At 46.7% G+C, this 19,395-nt stretch overlaps 1 protein-coding gene across 2 annotated transcripts in view; it reads left to right on the top strand.

Moving 5' to 3' along the window:
- The window catches only part of cd34 (CD34 molecule), a 38,781-nt gene that overhangs the window by 6,832 nt on the left and 12,554 nt on the right, over nt 1-19,395 (top strand). Inside the window, exons 2-4 of one of the 2 annotated variants that reach the window (XM_055931341.1) lie at nt 17,639-17,845; nt 18,206-18,235; nt 18,641-18,915. In XM_055931341.1, coding sequence (XP_055787316.1) covers nt 17,639-17,845; nt 18,206-18,235; nt 18,641-18,915 — 512 coding nt within the window. The remainder of the gene's footprint in view (nt 1-17,638; nt 17,846-18,205; nt 18,236-18,640; nt 18,916-19,395) is intronic. The other variant, XM_055931342.1, reaches the window with a different exon arrangement.

Raw genomic sequence — 19,395 nt, 5'->3', positions numbered from 1 at the left:
CATAAACAAGGGCAGAATATTGGCACTTTTTTTCTCATGGCCCTCTGCTATTGACTAGCATTCCATCGGTCCCAAGTCAGAATGGTTAACGTTGGACTCTGGCTTTTTACGTAACCGGCTGGCAGATAACGGTCTTATGACCGAGTGAGAGCAGGGTGTTGGGTGTGTGTCCTCTTTGGACTAGAGCTGGATTACAGTTAACTGGCAGTTTCCTCAGTGGTTTTGTTAAAACGAATATGTGTCAAAATGAAGCTGAAATCATCTTGTTTGTCGGTGTCATTTCTAGAGGGTTCGACAGGAAATTCTCACAAACAAACACAACCGCTCCCCTTTGTCCAGTCGATTACCTCGAACTCTGGACAACATAACAAAGACCTCCTCCAATAACAAAGAGCTGTTCTCTTCAACAGAAAATCTCCATTTGGGCATTGGCTTCTATCAAAACTTAAACGAAGGCAACAAACCCAAGGTTAAGCACAATCACTACTGCCGACAATTACCTTTCTAGGACAAGGGACTGGACAAAGACAAAAGACTGTAGACTCTAGCAACAATATTTACCAAGCTAAACAGTCTTAATGAATTAGAGACGGTGTGTAACCATTCAAATATTACTCTCCTCATTATGACTGTTTCTAGCAATGTTTTTGTTCCTTATTTATGTCTGACTGTTATTGTCATGTATTGAAAAAGAGCATTTTGGTTTGATATTTTCTAGTTTTACAGCTGTTGAGGCTTTAACAAAAGCTGCATCCCAAATACCACCCTCTTCCCAACATGGTGCACTACTTTTTAACAGAGCCCTATGGGCCCTGGTCAAAATTATTCCACTACATACGGAATTATGGTGCCATTTGGGATTATACCAAGGAGCAACAGCATTCTCCTCTCCGCCAAGTTCTCTTTCATTTCAACTCACCACCGCAACCTGCTAGAGAGCAGAAACATTTTGGGAGCTTCTAGACAACACTCCTCCAGACTAAAGTCAGTGAATCTAATGAACAACCATGAAATTAGGGGACATTTCAAAACATCGACATGGACTTACGCTGTGTCTGTGCTTCTTTCGCCAATGCTTACATGAGCTCAGCCTCTGTGTTGAAACCTTATCACAGATTTAACTCATGGTCATTTGATGTCACAGATTGTCAGAATAGAAAACCACAGTGGGTTTACAAGAACAGTAAGTGTATGGCAAGTGTACATCTAAGGCAAGACATGCTTGTCAAGAGAAGGCAGAGTGAGGCAAGGCTCTCAAGGGTGTTTCGTTTAGCCTGGGGAACAAAGGATTTTTAATGAGGGTTGGCTGAGGCCCTTTCACTGCTAGAGTAATTGCTCCTGGTAATTAATGTTCAGCTAGAAAGTCGTTGGGGCCTTTATGCTGCTGGCTAATTTAAAACAAACGATTACATCCTGTTCCTGCTCTCAGTGGCACTTTCTTTCTCTGTGTCTGTGTCTGTGTCTGTGTCTGTGTCTGTGTCTGTGTCTGCGTCTGCGTCTGCGTCTGCGTCTGCGTCTGCGTGTGTGTGTGTGTGTGTCTGTGTGTGTGTGTGTGTTTTGTCTGTGTGTGTGTGTGTGTGTGTCCTGGTGTCTGGGAAGGTCTCTATGTGCGGGGTAATCACGGCGTATAACCAGTCAGTCTTTTATTCTTCACTCCCTAAACCACTGCATAAAGCCCGCCAGTGGAGGAGGACTATAAATGTAGATATCCTAAACACAGCCTCTCCCCATTCTTTTCCCACTCTGATGTCAAAAAGCTGTGGGAACTCATCCAGCAACATCTGCACTCAGCAACAGTAAGCCCAGGCAGCTTTGGTTCTGACAGTGGGAGCTGTGAGGCGAGGAACAGGCCTGTCAGAGCAGCTGGTATTTGGGCCTGTATCCCAAATGGCACCCTATTCCCTACATAATGCACTACTTTTGACTGGAGCTCTATGGACCTTGGTAAATAAGTAGTACACTATGTAGGGAATAGGTTGCCATTTGGGATTCAACTTTGGTGTAGAGGAGCGAGGAGCCCTATCCTTCAGTAATGAGATGAATGGACTATTTAGGAAACAGAGGCTTAAGTTACGGAGGGGCTGCCTGCCCAAACTATTTTGATGAGAGCGTTGTTAGTGCTGGAAAAATACCATGCCCATTTATTAAGCTTATAACAAAGCCTCATCCACATTCAGGCCTTTTTGCCCTAGAATGGATTTCAAAAGCAGATTTATGGAAATCGATTTTTGGCATAGTCCACAACAAAGTTGTGACAGTCACAATATATAGAAAAATGCCTGTGGCAGTATAGAACCTTACATGTAGCCTATGAGTGAAGGCTCTCTGTCGTTATGAGGTAATTGGTGAACCTGCTGTGTGTGTTTCTATGGGAGGCCTGCTGGGTATTATCGATGGCCCCAGCATACTCACCTCTGAGGCTTAGTGAAGTCTCAGCATGCCGCGTGCTGTGAGAGACATATCCTGTCCAAGGATGTGCATAGATCATAACATTCCACCGTCTGCCGCTAAAAACACTAAGATGTTGCCGCAGTGGATAGCAGTCGTTTTACAGGCTGCTGACCAATTCTGCTATTGTTTTTTTATGCTGATTTTAACTTGTTCGAGACTATCCTATCAACGGGACTTGAACTGTAATGTTCTTTGTTTCAAGGAGTCGTCCCCACAGTGACCAGTACAGATGGACTTGGTTGACTTGCTGACTAGTAGGAATGGGATCCCTTTTCAGCCTCCCTGGAAATCCACCCTGGTCTGAGGCGGGGGGGAGGGGGGGCTCTATTAGGAGAACACATGAGACTTCAGTTTAATAGCGCAATTGAAATTTAAAGGTAATTACCAATTGAGCCGACATACAGTATCAGTCAAATGTTTGGACATACCTACTCATTCAAGGTTTACTATTTAGAATATTTTTGAATAATAGTGAAGACATCAACTATGAACTAACACTTATGGAATCTTGTAGTAACCACAAAAGTGTTAAACAAATCAAAATATATATTTTATATTTGCCTTGATGACAGTTTTGCACAAAGAATATTCCAAAACATGCATTCTGTTTGCAACGAGGCACACAAGTAATACTACAAAAAATGTGCCAAAGAAATTCACTTTTTGTTCTGAATACAAACTGTTATGTTTGTGGCAAATCCAACACAACATATTACTGAGTACCAATCTCCATATTTTCAAGCATAGTGGTGACTGCATCAAGTTATGGTTATGCTGGTAAATCGTTAAGGACTGGGAAAATCTTCAGGATAAAAAAATAAACAGAATGGAACACAAAATCCTAGAGGAAAACCTGGTTGTCTGCTTTCCACCAGACACTGGGAGATAAATTCACCTTTCACCAGGACAATAACCTAAAACACAAGGCCAAATCTACACTGGAGTTGCTTACCAAGAAGACAGTGAATGTTCCTGAATGGCCAAGTTACAGTTTTGACATAAATCTGTTTGTAAATCCATGGCAAGACCTGAAAATGACTGTCTAGCAACGACCAACAACCAATTTGACAACTTAAAGAATTCTGAAAAGAATACTGGGCAAATGTTGCTCTTAGAGTCACTGATAGACTCGCGGCTGTAATCGCTGCCAAAGGTGATTCTAACATGTATTGACTCAGGGGGTTGAATACTTATCTAATCAATATACTATATATTAGTGTATATTCATTCCCCGTGTTTTTTTGTTTTTTTCTTACAAATGTTTGCCTTTTTCTTCTCCTTTTAACATTAGTATTTTGTGTAGATCATTGACAAAAAATGACAATTAAATACATTTGAATCCCACTTTGTAACACAAAAATGTGGGAAAAGTCAAGAGGTGTGAATACTTTGAAGGCACTGTATATGTACTTATTATTGCTAATAATGCTGTGTGCCTTTTTAAAAATCTATAACTGTGGTTCCTGTTGTTGCAGGAACTGTCATCTATGTCAAAGACTGCTTGTGGAAATGAGTTTGTGGTTAACAAAATGTACCTGTTAGCGTGCATTAAGGCACATCACCCGAGGGAGGGGGAAGTTCCCGAGCCCAGAATAGAAATATTGGTTCATAAGCTTAGCCAAATGTGCCTCCTTTGTGAGTGTCTCCAGAAGCTGAAGATGCATTGACAACGCATTCCGTCTAAGAAGTATTGATGAAGTAATAGTACATTGTATTGACGAAGTAACTGCTGTGTTAATGAAGTGCTGCTGAATAGTCTTACCGTCCTAAAGAAGTTCTGTTTGTGTATTATTTGAGTCCGCCTCCCCTTCAGTTTGGAGGTGAGCCCAAGGGTGTAGGCTGAGCCTGAGGCCTGTCTGTCTCTGAGTGGATTCTGACGTCAAGGGGCTCCTGATCATCTGCCTGAGACTAGGCAGGGCTAGGGAGAGAGACAGACAGGGGTTCCCCAGGGAGACTGACATATGCAGTGCTGAACCCCACCCTGTTGGAAGCCCCCAGGACCCTACCCTGCTACAGCCCAGGCCACATCCACAGCCCTCCCCAGGCCCTAATTACAGAGGGTGTCACGTTCCTGACCTATTTATGTTAGTTGTTATGTGTGTTAGTTGGTCAGGACGTGAGGTTGGGTGGGCATTCTATGTTTTCTGTTTCCGTGTTGGTTTTGGGTTGCCTGGTATGGCTCTTAATTAGAGGCAGGTGTTTGGCGTTCCTCTAATTAAGAGTCATATTTAGGTAGGCGTTGTCACAGTGTTCGTTGTGGGTGATTGTCTTCCGTGTTTGTGTTATGTTTGCACCATACGGAACTGTATACGGTTTGTTCGGTTTATGTAGTCTGTTTCCTATTCGTGCGTTCTTCGTGTCTATGTAAGTTCTCATGTTTAGGTCAGTCTACGTCGTTTGTTATTTTGTATCATTTCAAGTGTAGTTCGTGTTCGTTTTTCGTCTTGTCATTAAATCCATTATGTATTCACAACCTGCTGCGCCTTGGCTCCCTCAATACACCTCCTCGTCTTATGAAGAGAGAGAGGACCGCCGTTACAGAATCACCCACCATACCAGAGCCAAGCAGCGGAGTCAACGGAGTAAGGGACAGGAAAAGAAGGAGCAATGGACATGGGACGATATCTTGGACGGAAAAGGTTGCTACACATGGGAGGAGATCCTGGCTGGTAGGGATCGCCTCCCATGGGAACAGCTGGAGGCACTGAGGAGAGCGGAGGCTACCGGAGAGAGGAACCAGAGCTATGAGGGAACGCGTCTGGCACGGAAGCCCAAAAAGCCCGTAAGTAATTCCCAAAAATGTCTTGGGGGGGGGGCTAGGAGGTAGTGGGCCAAGGGCAGGTAGGAGACCTGCGCCCACTTCCCAGGCTTACCGTGGAGAGCGGGAGTACGGTCAGGCGCCGTGTTACGCAGTAGAGCGCACGGTGTCTCCTGTACGAGTGCATAGCCCAGTGCGGGTGATTCCACCTCCCCGCACTGGGAGGGCTAGATTGGGTATTGAGCCAGGTGTCATGAGGCCGGCTCAACGCGTCTGGTCTCCAGTGCGTCTCCTCGGGCCAGCATACATGGCACCTGCCTTACGCATGGTTTCCCCGGTTCGCCTACATAGGCCGGTGCGGGTTATTCCACCTCCCCGCACTGGTCGGGCGACCGGGAGCATTCAACCAGGTAAGGTTGGGCAGGCTCAATGCTTAAGAGTGCCAGTACGCCTCCACGGTCCGGTATTTCCGGCACCACCTCCCCGCCCCAGCCTAGTACCTACAGTGCCTACACTATGCACTAGGCTACCTGTGCGTCTCCTGAGCCCAGTTCCTCCTCCACGCACTCTCTCTGTAGTGCGTGTATCCAGTTCGGTGCCTCCAGTTCCGGCACCACGCACAAAGCCTCCTGTGCGTCTCCAGAGCCCTGAACACACTGTATCTTCTCCCCCTACTAATCCTGATGTGCTTGTCCTCAGCCCGGTGTCACCAGTGCCGGTACCTCGCATCAGGGATAGAGTAGGCTTTGAGAGTACAGTGTGCCCTGTCCCTGCTCCCCGCACTAGTAGGAAGGTGCTTATCCTTAGCCCGGTGCCTCCAGTTCCGGCACCACGCACCAGGTCTACAGTGCGCCGTATCCGGCCAGAGCCATCCGTCTCCCCAACGCCATCTGAGCCATCCGTCTCCCCAGCGCCATCTGAGCCATCCGTCTCCCCAGCGCCATCTGAGCCATCCGTCTCCCCAGCGCCGTCTGAGCCATCCGTCTGCCATGAGCCTGCAAAGCCGCCCGTCTGCCATGAGCCTGCAAAGCCGCCCGTCTGCCATGAGCCTACAGAGCCGTCCGCCAGACAGGAGCCGCCAGAGCCGCCCGCCAGACAGGAGCCGCCAGAGCCGCCCGCCAGACAGGATCTGCCAGAGCCGCCAACCAGACAGGATCTGCCAGAGCCGCCCGCCAGACAGGATCTGCCAGAGCCGCCAACCAGACAGGATCTGCCAGAGCCGCCAACCAGACAGGATCTGCCAGAGCCGCCAACCAGACAGGATCTGCCAGAGCCGCCAACCAGACAGGATCTGCCAGAGCCGCCAACCAGACAGGATCTGCCAGAGCCACCAACCAGACAGGATCTGCCAGAGCCGCCAACCAGACAGGATCTGCCAGAGCCGCCAACGAGCCATGAGCGTCGAGAGCCGTCAGCCCGCCATGAGCGTCGAGAGCCGTCAGCCCGCCATGAGCGTCGAGAGCCGTCAGCCCGCCATGAGCGTCGAGAGCCGTCAGCCCGCCATGAGCGTCGAGAGCCGTCAGCCCGCCATGAGCGTCGAGAGCCGTCAGCCCGCCATGAGCGTCGAGAGCCGTCAGCCCGCCATGAGCGTCCAGATTCGTCAGTCAGCCATGAGCTGCCCTTCAGCCTTAAACGGCTAGATACCCAGAACTGCCCATCAGTCCAGAGCTGTCTCTCTGTCCGGAGCTGCCTCTCAGTCCGGAGTTGCCCCTCTATCATTATCTCCCTCTCTATCTTGATCTACCTCTATATTCTTATCTATCCCTCTGTCTTGATCTATCTCTCTGTCCCGGTGCTGTCCCTATCAGTGATGTTATTAAGAGGATTTTGTGGGGGTAAAAGGAGGGTGGACATTCTTAGAGGGAGGAAGCTTGGATGGATTATGGTGGGGTGGGGACCTCGCCCGGAGCCTGAGCCACCACCGTGGTTAGATGCCCACCCAGACCCTCCCCTAGACTTTGTGCTGGTGCGCCCGGAGTTCGCACCTTATGGGGGGGGTAATGTCACGTTCCTGACCTATTTATGTTAGTTGTTATGTGTGTTAGTTGGTCAGGACGTGAGGTTGGGTGGGCATTCTATGTTTTCTGTTTCTGTGTTGGTTTTGGGTTGCCTGGTATGGCTCTTAATTAGAGGCAGGTGTTTGGCGTTCCTCTAATTAAGAGTCATATTTAGGTAGGCGTTGTCACAGTGTTCGTTGTGGGTGATTGTCTTCCGTGTTTGTGTTATGTTTGCACCATACGGAACTGTATACGGTTTGTTCGGTTTATGTAGTCTGTTTCCTATTCGTGCGTTCTTCGTGTCTATGTAAGTTCTCATGTTTAGGTCAGTCTACGTCGTTTGTTATTTTGTATCATTTCAAGTGTAGTTCGTGTTCGTTTTTCGTCTTGTCATTAAATCCATTATGTATTCACAACCTGCTGCGCCTTGGCTCCCTCAATACACCTCCTCTTCTTATGAAGAGAGAGAGGACCGCCGTTACAGAGGGGTTAGAGAGGCCATGCTCTCTGTGTGCCCCTTTAATTCAGTGTGGAGATGTTTGTTTTGGTTCAGTCTCTATTCTCCTTCCCCACCCTGCATCCCCAACACTAGGATAACAAAAAGGGTCAGAGATGGCTATCGAAATGGGAAAAGGTTTCAGAGGAAGAGTAGAGGGAGCGAGGAAGAGACAGGGACACGTGAGAGTAAGTGCGAATAGCAGACATCTTCACAATAAATCAGCAAAAACTTCACAATATTTACATTACATTTTAGTAATTTTTCAGACGCTGTTATACCAAAAGCAAGCATCTACAAAAGAGCCCAGTAAATCAGGGTTTGATGGTCTGTAATTGAGGCATTGTGGTGGGCGACGAAAGCAGACAGATACGTGGCACGGCCAGTGGTACAGAGTAAACATGATGCCACACAGTTTGTTGATCTCTCCACACGACATTCCTCCTGACTGGGCTGGGGAGTCGCCCGAGTTCAGCCAGATCGTTTACAGCAGCCAAATGGCAAAAGTCACTCAAACCTCAGTCGTGTGCTCCTTAGACCCTCCTGGGGATATGGGGGGACACTGGGTCATTGTCTAGTGCAAGGTCACACACACAGATACCAAATGCACACATGAAGATTCACTGGGGCTTGAGGTCAGTGGACATGTTCCACTGTTCTCCATGACCTCTTCTATTAGATGTGCTCTTCAAGACGTCTCTCTGTTTCCGTTCAAATCAAATCAAAGTGTATTGGTCGCGTGCACAGTTTAGCAGATGTTATAGCGGGTGCAGCGAAATGCTTGTTTTACTCGCTCCTAACAGTGCAGTAAAATGTCAATGAATCCAGTTAACAACTCTAACACTATCAGTAATCAAAATGCAATCTATGTGTATGTACACCAAAAATATATACTAAGGCTGGCCCTTGGATGTACACAGAGAGCTAACATTAATAATATGCATGTCAATCTCTCCTGGCTCAAAGTGGAGGAGAGATTGACTTCATCACTACTTGTATGTGTGAGAGGTATTAACATGTTGAATGCACCGAGCTGTCTCTTTGAACAACTGGCACACAGCTCGGACACCCATGCATACCCCACAAGACATGCCACCGGAGGTCTCTTCACAGTCCCCAAGTCCAGAACAGACTATGGGAGGCGCACAGTACTATAAAGAGCCATGACTACATGGAACTCTATTCCACATCAAGTAACTCATGCAAGCAGTACAATTAGATTTAAAATCAGATAAAAATACACCTTATGGAACAGTGGGGACTGTGAAGTAACACAAACACAGGCACAGACACATGCATACAAACACATGATAACATACGCACTATACACACACACACGAACACATGGATTTTGTGTTGTAAATATGTGGTAGGGTATGGGCCTGAGGGCACACACTTAAAATGTTGTGAAATCTGTTGTGAATATATTGTAATGTTAAAAAAATATATAATTGCCTTAACTTTGTTAGACCCCAGGAAGAGTAGCTGCTGCCCTGGCAGGTACTAATGGGGATCCATAACAAATATAAATACACTGAGTGTACAAAACATTATGAACACCTGCTCTTTCCCTGACATAGACTGACAGGTGAATCCAGGTGAAAGCCATGATCCCTCATTGATGTCACCTGTTAAATCCACTTTAATCAGTGTAGATGAAGGGGAGGAGATAGGTTAAAGAATGAGTTTTAAGCCTTGAGACATGGATTGTGTATGTGTGCCATTCAGAGGGTGAATGGGCAAGACAAAAGATTGAAGTGCCTTTGAACAGGGTATGGTAGTAGGTAGTTTCCTGTGTGTATCAAGAATGGTCCACCACTTGACACTGTGGCATTGGAGTCAACATGGGCCAGCCCTCGTTGTGGAATGCTTTTGACACCTTGTAGTCCATACCCTGACTGAATGGAGGTTTTTCTGAGGCAAAAGGGGGTCCAACTCAATATTAGGAAGGTGTTCCTAATGTTTTGTTCACTCAGTGTATGTACAGCAGTATATATTTCAGTGAGCTATGTCAAGAATCCAGTAGATGAATACACAGTGTGAAAACAGTATAAAATAAATGGTCCAGTGTTTTAATGTCTTTATATACTGTACATGGGACACATCAGCTGTGTGTGTGTGTGTGTGTGTGTGTGTGTGTGTGTGTGTGTGTGTGTGTGTGTGTGTGTGTGTGTGTGTGTGTGTGTGTGTGTGTGTGTGTGTGTGTGTGTGTGTGTGTGTGTGTGTGTGTGAGTTAGTTCAGGAGTCTGTGTGTGTGTTTTGTGTGTGTGCAAAAACGTCTACGGTGCAGGACAGAGTACTGTCCCGGTAGACAGCTTGTGATTTCTGTTCAACAGTCTGATGGCCTATCGATAGAAGCTGTTTCCAAGCCTTTTGGTCACAGGTCTGATGCACTTGTACTGCCTGCTAGACTCTAGCAGAGTGAGCAGTCCGTGGCCCGGGTGGCTGAGGTCCTTAATGACTTTCTTGGCCTTCCTTTGACACTGAGTGCTGTAAATATCCTGGAGGGCAGGCAGCGTGCCCCGATAGCGTGCCGGGCTGACCGTACCACCCTCTGAAGAGCCTTGCGGTTCAGGACTGTGCAGTCATTGTACCAGGCGTTGATGCAGCGAGCTCTCAACGGTGAATCCGTGGACGTTTCACTTCTTCAGCCGCCTGAGGTTGAGGCGCTGTTGTTCCTTCACCACGGTGTCGATGTGATGGGACCATCGACCACCGTTGGTCCTGCTGTGATCAAACAGTTTTTACCCCGAGCTGTCATCATCTCACCTGGCATGGGTCCTGTCGCATCTTCTCCCTGCGTGTGTGTATTCCAAGTGGGTTAGGTATACTGGCTGACCCGTTCCTGACCCACAGACTCACTACACTGCTCTGCCATGTGCACTAGCAGTGCGGAACAAACAAATGATCCTCTTGCAATCTTTCCCCTCTGCGCTCTTGCAAATCTGGCAATCAAATGTTATGCGTTTCGTTTTGGAGACCCGAGCTGCTCAGGAGCACAATCTGTTCCGTTGGTGCCACAATGACATCAGAGTGAGGAGCCCGGAAACACTCTCCACAGAGCTGAAAAGGGCCTGGACCCTGTCTGAGAAGAGCTGGCGACATACACACAAACACTGGATTCCTCTCTGCACAAACAGACACACCCACACCCAAAGTCACATCTCAAACTCTTACTGTAAGAGTCTGTCCTCAAATTCAACAACTACATCCACCTGGATTGTCGGATCTTTTGGTTTCATTGTCGGTGTACCGCTGTGTATATGTGCAATGAATTGAACCATCAAAACAGCAGCCATCAACTATTATGGGCGAATAGATTCATGTGTATAACTCTAGTCCCCTCGATATGCAACTTTTCAGGGAAGCCAGGAAGCAATACACACAGTCAGTTAGGAAAGCAAAGGCTAGCTTTTTCAAACAGAAATGTACATCCTGCAGCACTAATTCCAAAAAGTTTTGGGACACTTTAACGTCTATGGAGAATAAGAGCACCTCCTCCCAGCTACCCACTGCACTGAGACTAGGAAACACTGTTACCACTGATAAATCCATGATAATCGAGAATTACAATAAGCATTTCTCTACGGCTGGCCATGCTTTCCACCTAGCTACAACCAACCCCTGCCAACAGCTCTGCACCCCCTCCAGCAACTGGCCCAAGCCCCCCCTGCTTCTCCTTCACCCAAATCCAGACAGCTGATGTTCTGAAAGAGATGCAAAATCTTAATCCCTACAAATCAGCTGGGCTAGAAAATCCGGACCCTCTCTTCCTAAAATTATCCGCCGCCATTGTTGCAACCCCTATTAGTAGTCTGTTCAACCACTCTTTCGTATCGTCTGAGATTCGTAAAGATTGGAAAGCTGCCGCGGTCATCCCCCTCTTCAAAGGGGGAGACACGCTTGACCCTAACTGTTACAGACCTATATCCATCCTGCCCTGCCCTTCTAAAGTCTTCGAGAGCCAAGTAAACAAACGTTATCGTAACCACCATCGATAAAAGACAGTACTGTGCAGCCGTCTTCATAGACCTGGCCAAGGCTTTCACCTCTGTCAATCACCGTATTCTTATCGGCAGACTCAACAGCCTTGGTTTCTCAAATGACTGCCTCGCCTGGTTCACTTAACTTCTCAGTTCGATTTGACACACTGAACTCTAAGGGCTTATTGTCCGAACCTCTGGCAGACTCTATGGGGGTGCCACAGGGTTCAATTCTCGGGCCAACTCTTTTCCCTGTATATATCAATGATGTCGCTCTTGCTGAGGGTGATTCTTTGATCCACCTCTACGCAGACGACACCATTCTGTATACATCTGGTCCTTCTTTGGACACTGTGTTAACAAACCTCCAAACGAGCTTCAACACCATCCTTATGTGGCCTCCAACTGCTCTTAAATGATAGTAAAAAGAATTGCATGCCCTTCAACTGATCTCTGCCCGCACCCGCCCACCCGAACAGGAAATTGCTACTCTGCACGGTTCTGACCTAGAATATGTGGTCAACTATAAATACCTAGGTGTCTTGCTTGACTGTAAACTCTCCTTCAAGATGCACATTAAGCATCTCCAATCCAAAGATAAACCTAGAATCGGCTTCCTATTTTGCAACAAAGCCTCCTTCACTCATGCTGCCAAGCATACAGTCGTAAAACTGACCATCCTACCAATCCTTGACTTCGGCGATATCATTTACAAAATAGCCTCTCTCTACTCATCAGGGCCTCCCGGGTGGAGCAGTGGTCTAGGGCACTGCATCGCAGTGCTACCTGTGTCACCAGAGACTCTGGGTCCGTGGGGCGATGCACAATTGGCCTAGCGTCGCCCGGGCTGGGGAGGGTTTGGCCAGTAGGGATGTCCTTGTCTCATCGCCCACTAGCGACTCCTGTAGCGGGCCGGGCGCAGTGCGCGCTAACCAGGTCGCCAGGTGCACGGTGTTTCCTCCGACACATTGGTGCGGCTGGCTTCCGGGTTGGATGCGCGCTGTGTTAAGAAGCAGTGCGGCTTGGTTGGGTTTTGTATCGGAGGACGCATGGCTTTCAACCTTCGTCTCTCCCGAGCCCGTACGGGAGTTGTAGCGATGAGACAAGATAGTAACTACTAACAATTCGATACCACAAAATTGGGGAGAAAAGGGGGTAAAAATTATTTTTTTTAAACGCTCTACTCATCAAATTGGATGCAGTCTATCACAGTGCCATCTGTTTTGTCACCAAAGCCCCATATACTACCCACCACTGCGACCTGTATGGTCTCGTTGGCTGGTCCTCGCTACATATTCGTCGCGAAACCCACTGGCTCCAGGCCATCTATAAGTCTTTGCTAGGTAAAGCTCCGCCTTATCTCAGCTCACTGGTCACAATATTAACACCCACCCGTAGCACGTGCTCCAGCAGATATATCTCACTGGTCATCCCCAAAGCCAACAGCTCTCTTGGCCGCCTTTCCATCCAGTTCTCTGCTGCCAATGACTGGAACGAATTGCAAAAATCACTGAAGTTGGAGACTTATATCTCCCTCACTAACTTCAGCAGCTGTCAGAGCAGCTTACCGATCGCTGCAGCTGTACACAGCCCATCTGTAGATGGCCCATCCAACCAACTACCTACCTCATCCCCATATTTGATTTTGTTTTTCTGCTCATTTGCACACCAGTATTTTTACTTGCACATCCTCATCTGCACTTATATCACTCCAGTGTAAATTGCTCAATTGTAATTATTTAGCCACTATTTCACTATTGGCCAATTTATTGCCTTACCTTCTTACTTCATTTGCACACACTGTACGTTTGTTTATCCCATGTGTAACTCTGTGTTGTATCTGTCGCACTGCTTTGCTTTATCTCGGCCAGGTCGCAGTTGTAAATGAGAACTTGTTCTCAACTGGCCTACCTGTTTAAATAAAATAAAATAGTCCAGACACAATCCCCCAAGCTCGCTCGCTCAGCGTATGCGTGTCATGATTAGGGTTAGGGGGAGGTATAGAGGGCCCATATATCTCAGATTTAGCTAGAAGGGCCAAATGGAGGTTGCCTGGCTGGTTGGGAAGCAAAAACAAATGTGGGATCTGGCTTTCACAGACATCAACACACGTAAATTAATGATAAGAGACATCTTCCCTCCCGCTCATAATCCTCTCCCTCCACTCCTCCACGGTTGGTTTGCCCCGAGCAGCAATGGGAGGACTTGGTCTCTCTCCAAGCCAGGAGCAGAGCCCATGGGGCTTCTAATATCTGCTATGGTAACCTTGTTTGCTATGGCAACAGGGCCAATAAAGAGAACTACTCTCACTGTTGTTCAGTGAGTGTTGCATCAGCTCCAACAGGGGAGTTTCATGGGAGAAGAACCTATTATGTGTTTGTGGGGCTTATGAATGTACCATAAGTTTTCAGGTCTGCACATTTGGGTGTGTGCATTCATAGTGACAGTGGTGGTGGCTCATCGTTAAAACGACCTCCGATTTATAAATACAATTTATTCCTTGTGACCTCCCCTGAACTCTCGATATAAAAAAACGATTGTGCGCGATCGTGAAATACACACTTTCAGGGATAGTACACACGTATTTATGGATATGTAGATACTATAGACAGTCGCGCTGTACATATATCAAGGATGTCAAGTCAGTGACCTCATCCAGTGACATACACCGCTCCCCTAAGACAATATAACCATGGAGTCAACCTCCTCATCATAGATCAACCCAACAGAAATATCTACAGACACGTCTCTGCAGTGTGTCAGGCAGATCCATGGCTGTCCTCTCCTCTTATTTGGCCATAGAACCTTACTACTAACTACTGTATCATGGGACAGCAGTGTAATTGTGGTTGATGGGTCAGGCCACAGCCAGGCTGTAGAGGCAGACCACAGGGACCACGGGGGCCAGGCCCCTGTCACGGCCATACCGCAACCCATGATTTAGTGGCCCATGCCTCATCACCACACTGTGACACATGCTAAAACAGACAGGGTAGCATTGGCTGTGGATGGCTGAGTGTATTGAAGGGTCTGTAGCCACCGCCTCACACTAGGTCAATGGTTTGACTATCACTGGTTTTCAGGCCCAATGCTCCAAGACCTCCAAAACAAAACACACAGGAAAGAAGAAAAGGTGTGTGTTTATGTGGAGTGTGAGTTTTTTAGCGCACCTGTGTGTGTTTGTGTGTGTGGGCTGAGAGCAAGCTCATGTGGTGGTCTGACACGGTAGTGGAGTGAGGGGCTCATGGAAGGGCTTGGCTGGGGGGTAAGATTTCTCCATCAGACCTCAGCTGTGCAGTGTCCACTGAAGCCTCACTCCCAGACGTGCTTAACACATTCTATGCTCGCTTCGAGGCAGACAATACTGAGCCATCCAGGAACGCTCCGGACGACCAGGTGTTTTCGCTCTCCGAGGCTGACTTGAGGAAAGCTCTCAAAATAATAAATAGTCACAAAGCCACCAGCCCAGATGGCTCCTTGTGTGTGCTTAAATTCATCATCGCAATAGAAGAAAAAGGAAGTAATTAAGATAAATAACGTGTTGTGGTGTGCTCATAAGCTCTGATTACGCCGCAGCGTTGGGTAGATAACTATTCCAGTTATAGATAGGGCTTTACAAACCACGCTTGTTTCCACCCACATCAGGAAGTGTTTAAACTGTTAACTTGCAGTGTAAAGTTAGTGCCGGTTAGCCATACACAGATTTTTTATTTTATTTTATCTTATGTGTGTTTTACAAAACAGTGTTTTGTTAACTTTAAAGGGCTGTGGCCAGAGAAATGTACGTGACATATGCTAAGTTTACATCTTTGAGCCGGTGCCCAGAAAACAGTGGTTATCTTCATGTACTGTACCATATCTCAGTAAACCTGCTTTTAATAACGTGTACATGCGGAGACACAGGGCCTCCGCTGTGTTAGGGTAGAAGAATACGTGTGTCTTTGTCAGTGTAACTAGATAACCCAGCTGAGGGGTATTGACGGTTGTGGATCACGGCCAGTCCTTTGATGGAGCGTTAGCCTGCATTCTGGAGCCTGGGTGACAATGAGTTTGGACTCTAGAATGCCAGCTCTAGAATGCCAGCTCACACACTAGCCCATAGGAACAATGCTGAAATTGCTCAACATTTGGACAGATAAATCATATCAAATTATTTTCAAAATGTACTTGCTCGTTATGAATCAGCATTCTAGGGTAGGCTTAAAGCAACATTTGTCAGTTATCTTAAAAATGTCCACTCTGGCCCCAATAGCAAGTGTAGAACCAATAAGCCTATAGCAACCGTAGACTCCAACAATAACAAAACATGATAAAATAGGCCTATAACCCATTAACCTCATATAAACTCACATGGATAAAAGTTTTTCTACAGTTTCACTTGACTTTACCAACATCCAGGCTTGCCTGCAACAGCTGACCAATCCTATTTTAGAAATGTGTTTTTTCCCTGATCGTCGGTGTAGAGTCAGGGGTCCTGACTGTAGAGGGTAGGGTTTATTTGTGCAGGCTGTAGAGGCCAGTACCACACACTTTGACCATTAACTACCTAGGGTTACTGAGCAAACAGGCCAAATCAGTTCACTGTTGGGGTGGTCAGGGGGATGAGGCGCAGGGTGGCAATCACAGGGGACAGGCTGGGTTAACCTGCCTTCCACACCCGGACGACATTCACACAAACACACCACCCACGTGCTAAAAAAGTCAACCTACAAATTAGCCATCTGAATCTGGGGTGTATAGCTGTGTTAGCATTAGGTGATGACACGTAGACCTACATCTACAACCGGGCTACCACAGTAAGTAAGTTACCACAGTAAGTAAGTTACCACAGACAATTTCTTTGAGAGTGCCGAGCTACTTTATGAAAGGAAGTAACACTAAATAAAGAAGTGTTTGAGCTCTCCCTTCTGTGCAGTATACAAAGGCCTTGGATCAAGGCTACATACACTATATACACAACAGTATGTGGACACCCTTTCAAATGAGTGGATTTGACTATTTCAGCCACATCCATTGCTGACAGATGTATAAAATCAAGCACACGTCCATGCAATCTCCATAGACAAACATTGACAGTGTAATGGCCTTACTGAAGAGCTCTGTGACTTTCAACATGGCAATGTCATAGGATGCCATCTTTCCAACAAGTCAGTTCGTCAAATTTCTGCCCTGGTCAACTGTAAGTGCTGTTATTGTGAAGTGGAAACGTCTAGGAGCAACAAAGGCTCAGCCACAAGGTGGTAGGACATACAAGCTCACAGAATGGGACACCCGAGTGCTGAAGCGCGTCGCGCGTAAAAATTGTCTGTCCTCTGGACTCTGGAGCAGTGGAAACGCGTTCTCTGGAGTGAGGAATCAAACTACCTGCCCCAATGCATAGTGCCATCTTTAAAGTTTGGTGGAGGAGGAATAATGGCCTGGGGCTGTTATTCCAGTGAAGGGAAATCTTAACGCTACAGCATACAATGACATTCTAGATGATTCTGTGCTTCTAACTTTGTGGCAACAGTTTGGGAAATGCCCTTTCCTGTTTCAGCATGACAATGCCCCCAGGCACAAAGCAAGGTTCATTCAGAAATGGTTTGTCGAGATCTGTGTGGAAGAACTTGACTGGCCTGCACAGAGCCCCGACCTCAACCACACCTTCGGGATTAATTGGAATGCTGACTGCGAGCCATGCCTAATTGCCAAACATCAGTGCCCGACTTCACTAATGCTCTTTTGGCTGAATGGAAGCAAGTCCCCGCCCCAATGTTCCAACATCTAGTGGAAAGCCTTCCCAGAAGAGTGGAGGCTGTTATAGCAGCAAAGAGGGGACCAACTCCTTATTAATGCCAATGATTTTGGAATGAGATGTTCGACAAGCAGGTGTCCACATACACTATATGACCAAAAGTATCTTAGCAATGGTATCAGGTCTACATGTTGACTCATGTTGGTTTCTCTCACCCAGATGAAGTTCACTGTCAAGATTCCATTGATACACCTTATACATCCGATGCCAAAGATGCCCCGGATGCTGCACCCACAGACGCCCCGGATGCTGCACCCACAGACACCCCAGGTGCTGCACCCACAGACACCCCAGGTGCTGCACCCACAGACGCCCCAGATGCTGCACCCACAGACACCCCGGGGGCTGCACCCACAGACGCAACAGGTAAGATCTTAATAAGATCCCTGACCAAAGTCCACATCAAAGCTTTGAAGTCAGTAGTTAGGCCTATATGCTATATCCAAGGAGAGGACAATGGATTATGATTTTAAGATTGGCTCTCACTACGCCCATTAAAATTCTAGGAGCATAATATTGACAGAAGTAGAGTCTTTGTATAGCTCTGGATAATGAATATAGGGTAGAGTAATGAGTATAATACCTTTCCATTAACCATTGGTCAATCATCTATAAGTGAATTACATTCCACCCATTCGTAATGCATTTAATGACACTTATAACCTCAGCAGAGCTAGTAGGCCTAGTGCTCAGAGTTCTAACTATCACACTGCTCTGCCGGCTTAGGAGTCACAGCCCTCGCAGACGACACTCAAGGTACTGATGCTTATTATTATTTTATCTGATAGTCCTCTTACTTCTTGTTCTTCATTTCCTTCTCTCTATTTAAAGAAAATAGAACTAGATACTAATTATGAACTAAAATGAACTTCAATCCACTTGACCATACGTTTGGTCACTTCCCTTTCACAACTGTCGGTTTGTTATTATACGTTGTCCTGTCCACCTGTCCAGTCTGTTCGTCTCTACCGGTACCTGTTGCATGTTTGTTTGTTTTCTTCTTCACTTCCATTGTCTTCCATCAGGTGACTGGGCTAGGATAGGTCAAAAACTAGGGTTGTGATGGGGCATGTGGGTGGGATTGTGAGGATTCCGGAGGGTGGTCAAGGGGACTGGGTATTCGGAGCTGCATGATTTCAATAAAATTGTTTTAAAAAACAGGTACTGATGCCACCATCGAACCCCAAGCCCCTGTAGACGACAAAGCCACTACCGTCGCTAACTCCACAGCTGACAACACTGCTGGGACCAGTACTCCAGTACCAGACCAGGACACTGCCTTCACCTCCATGGTGCCAGAGCATGACCCCTTAGCCACAGGTGACACCTCTGGCACCACAGCTGGACCTGGTGTTGACACACAGGGCACTGAAGCTACTGATGACCCGGGTGCACCTGTTGTGCTACTGGGGCATCAGGCCCCTGTTTTTGTTCTTGTGAGTAATACTCAACTACATCATGGTGGGGAATGCCTTCAATGCATTTAGATGCTGTATCATATTAACATGCTAAAAGAAGGCTCAAGACAGTACATTTCTTTCAAATTCCCTGTATCATAAGTCAATGTAAAGGGGCTGCTGCCTATATACATAGACTTAAAATCACTGGCCACTTTAATAAATGGAACACTAGTCTCTTTAATAATGTTTACGTATCTTGCATTACTCATCTCATATGTATATACTGTATTCTATACTATATCTTAGTCTATGCCACTCTGACATTGCTCAGATATACCATATATTTATATATTCTTAATTTCATTCCATTGTGTGTATTGGGTATATGTTGTGTAATGCGTTAGATATTACTGCACTGTCGGAGCTAGAAGCACAAGCACTTCGCTACAACATCTGCTAAACACATGTATGTGACCAATAACATCTGCTAATCACATGTATGTGACCAATAACATC

Source organism: Salvelinus fontinalis, chromosome 8 (assembly GCF_029448725.1).
Source record: "Salvelinus fontinalis isolate EN_2023a chromosome 8, ASM2944872v1, whole genome shotgun sequence".
NCBI lineage: Eukaryota > Metazoa > Chordata > Actinopteri > Salmoniformes > Salmonidae > Salvelinus > Salvelinus fontinalis.
This window is presented reverse-complemented; position numbering and strand designations above follow the sequence as displayed.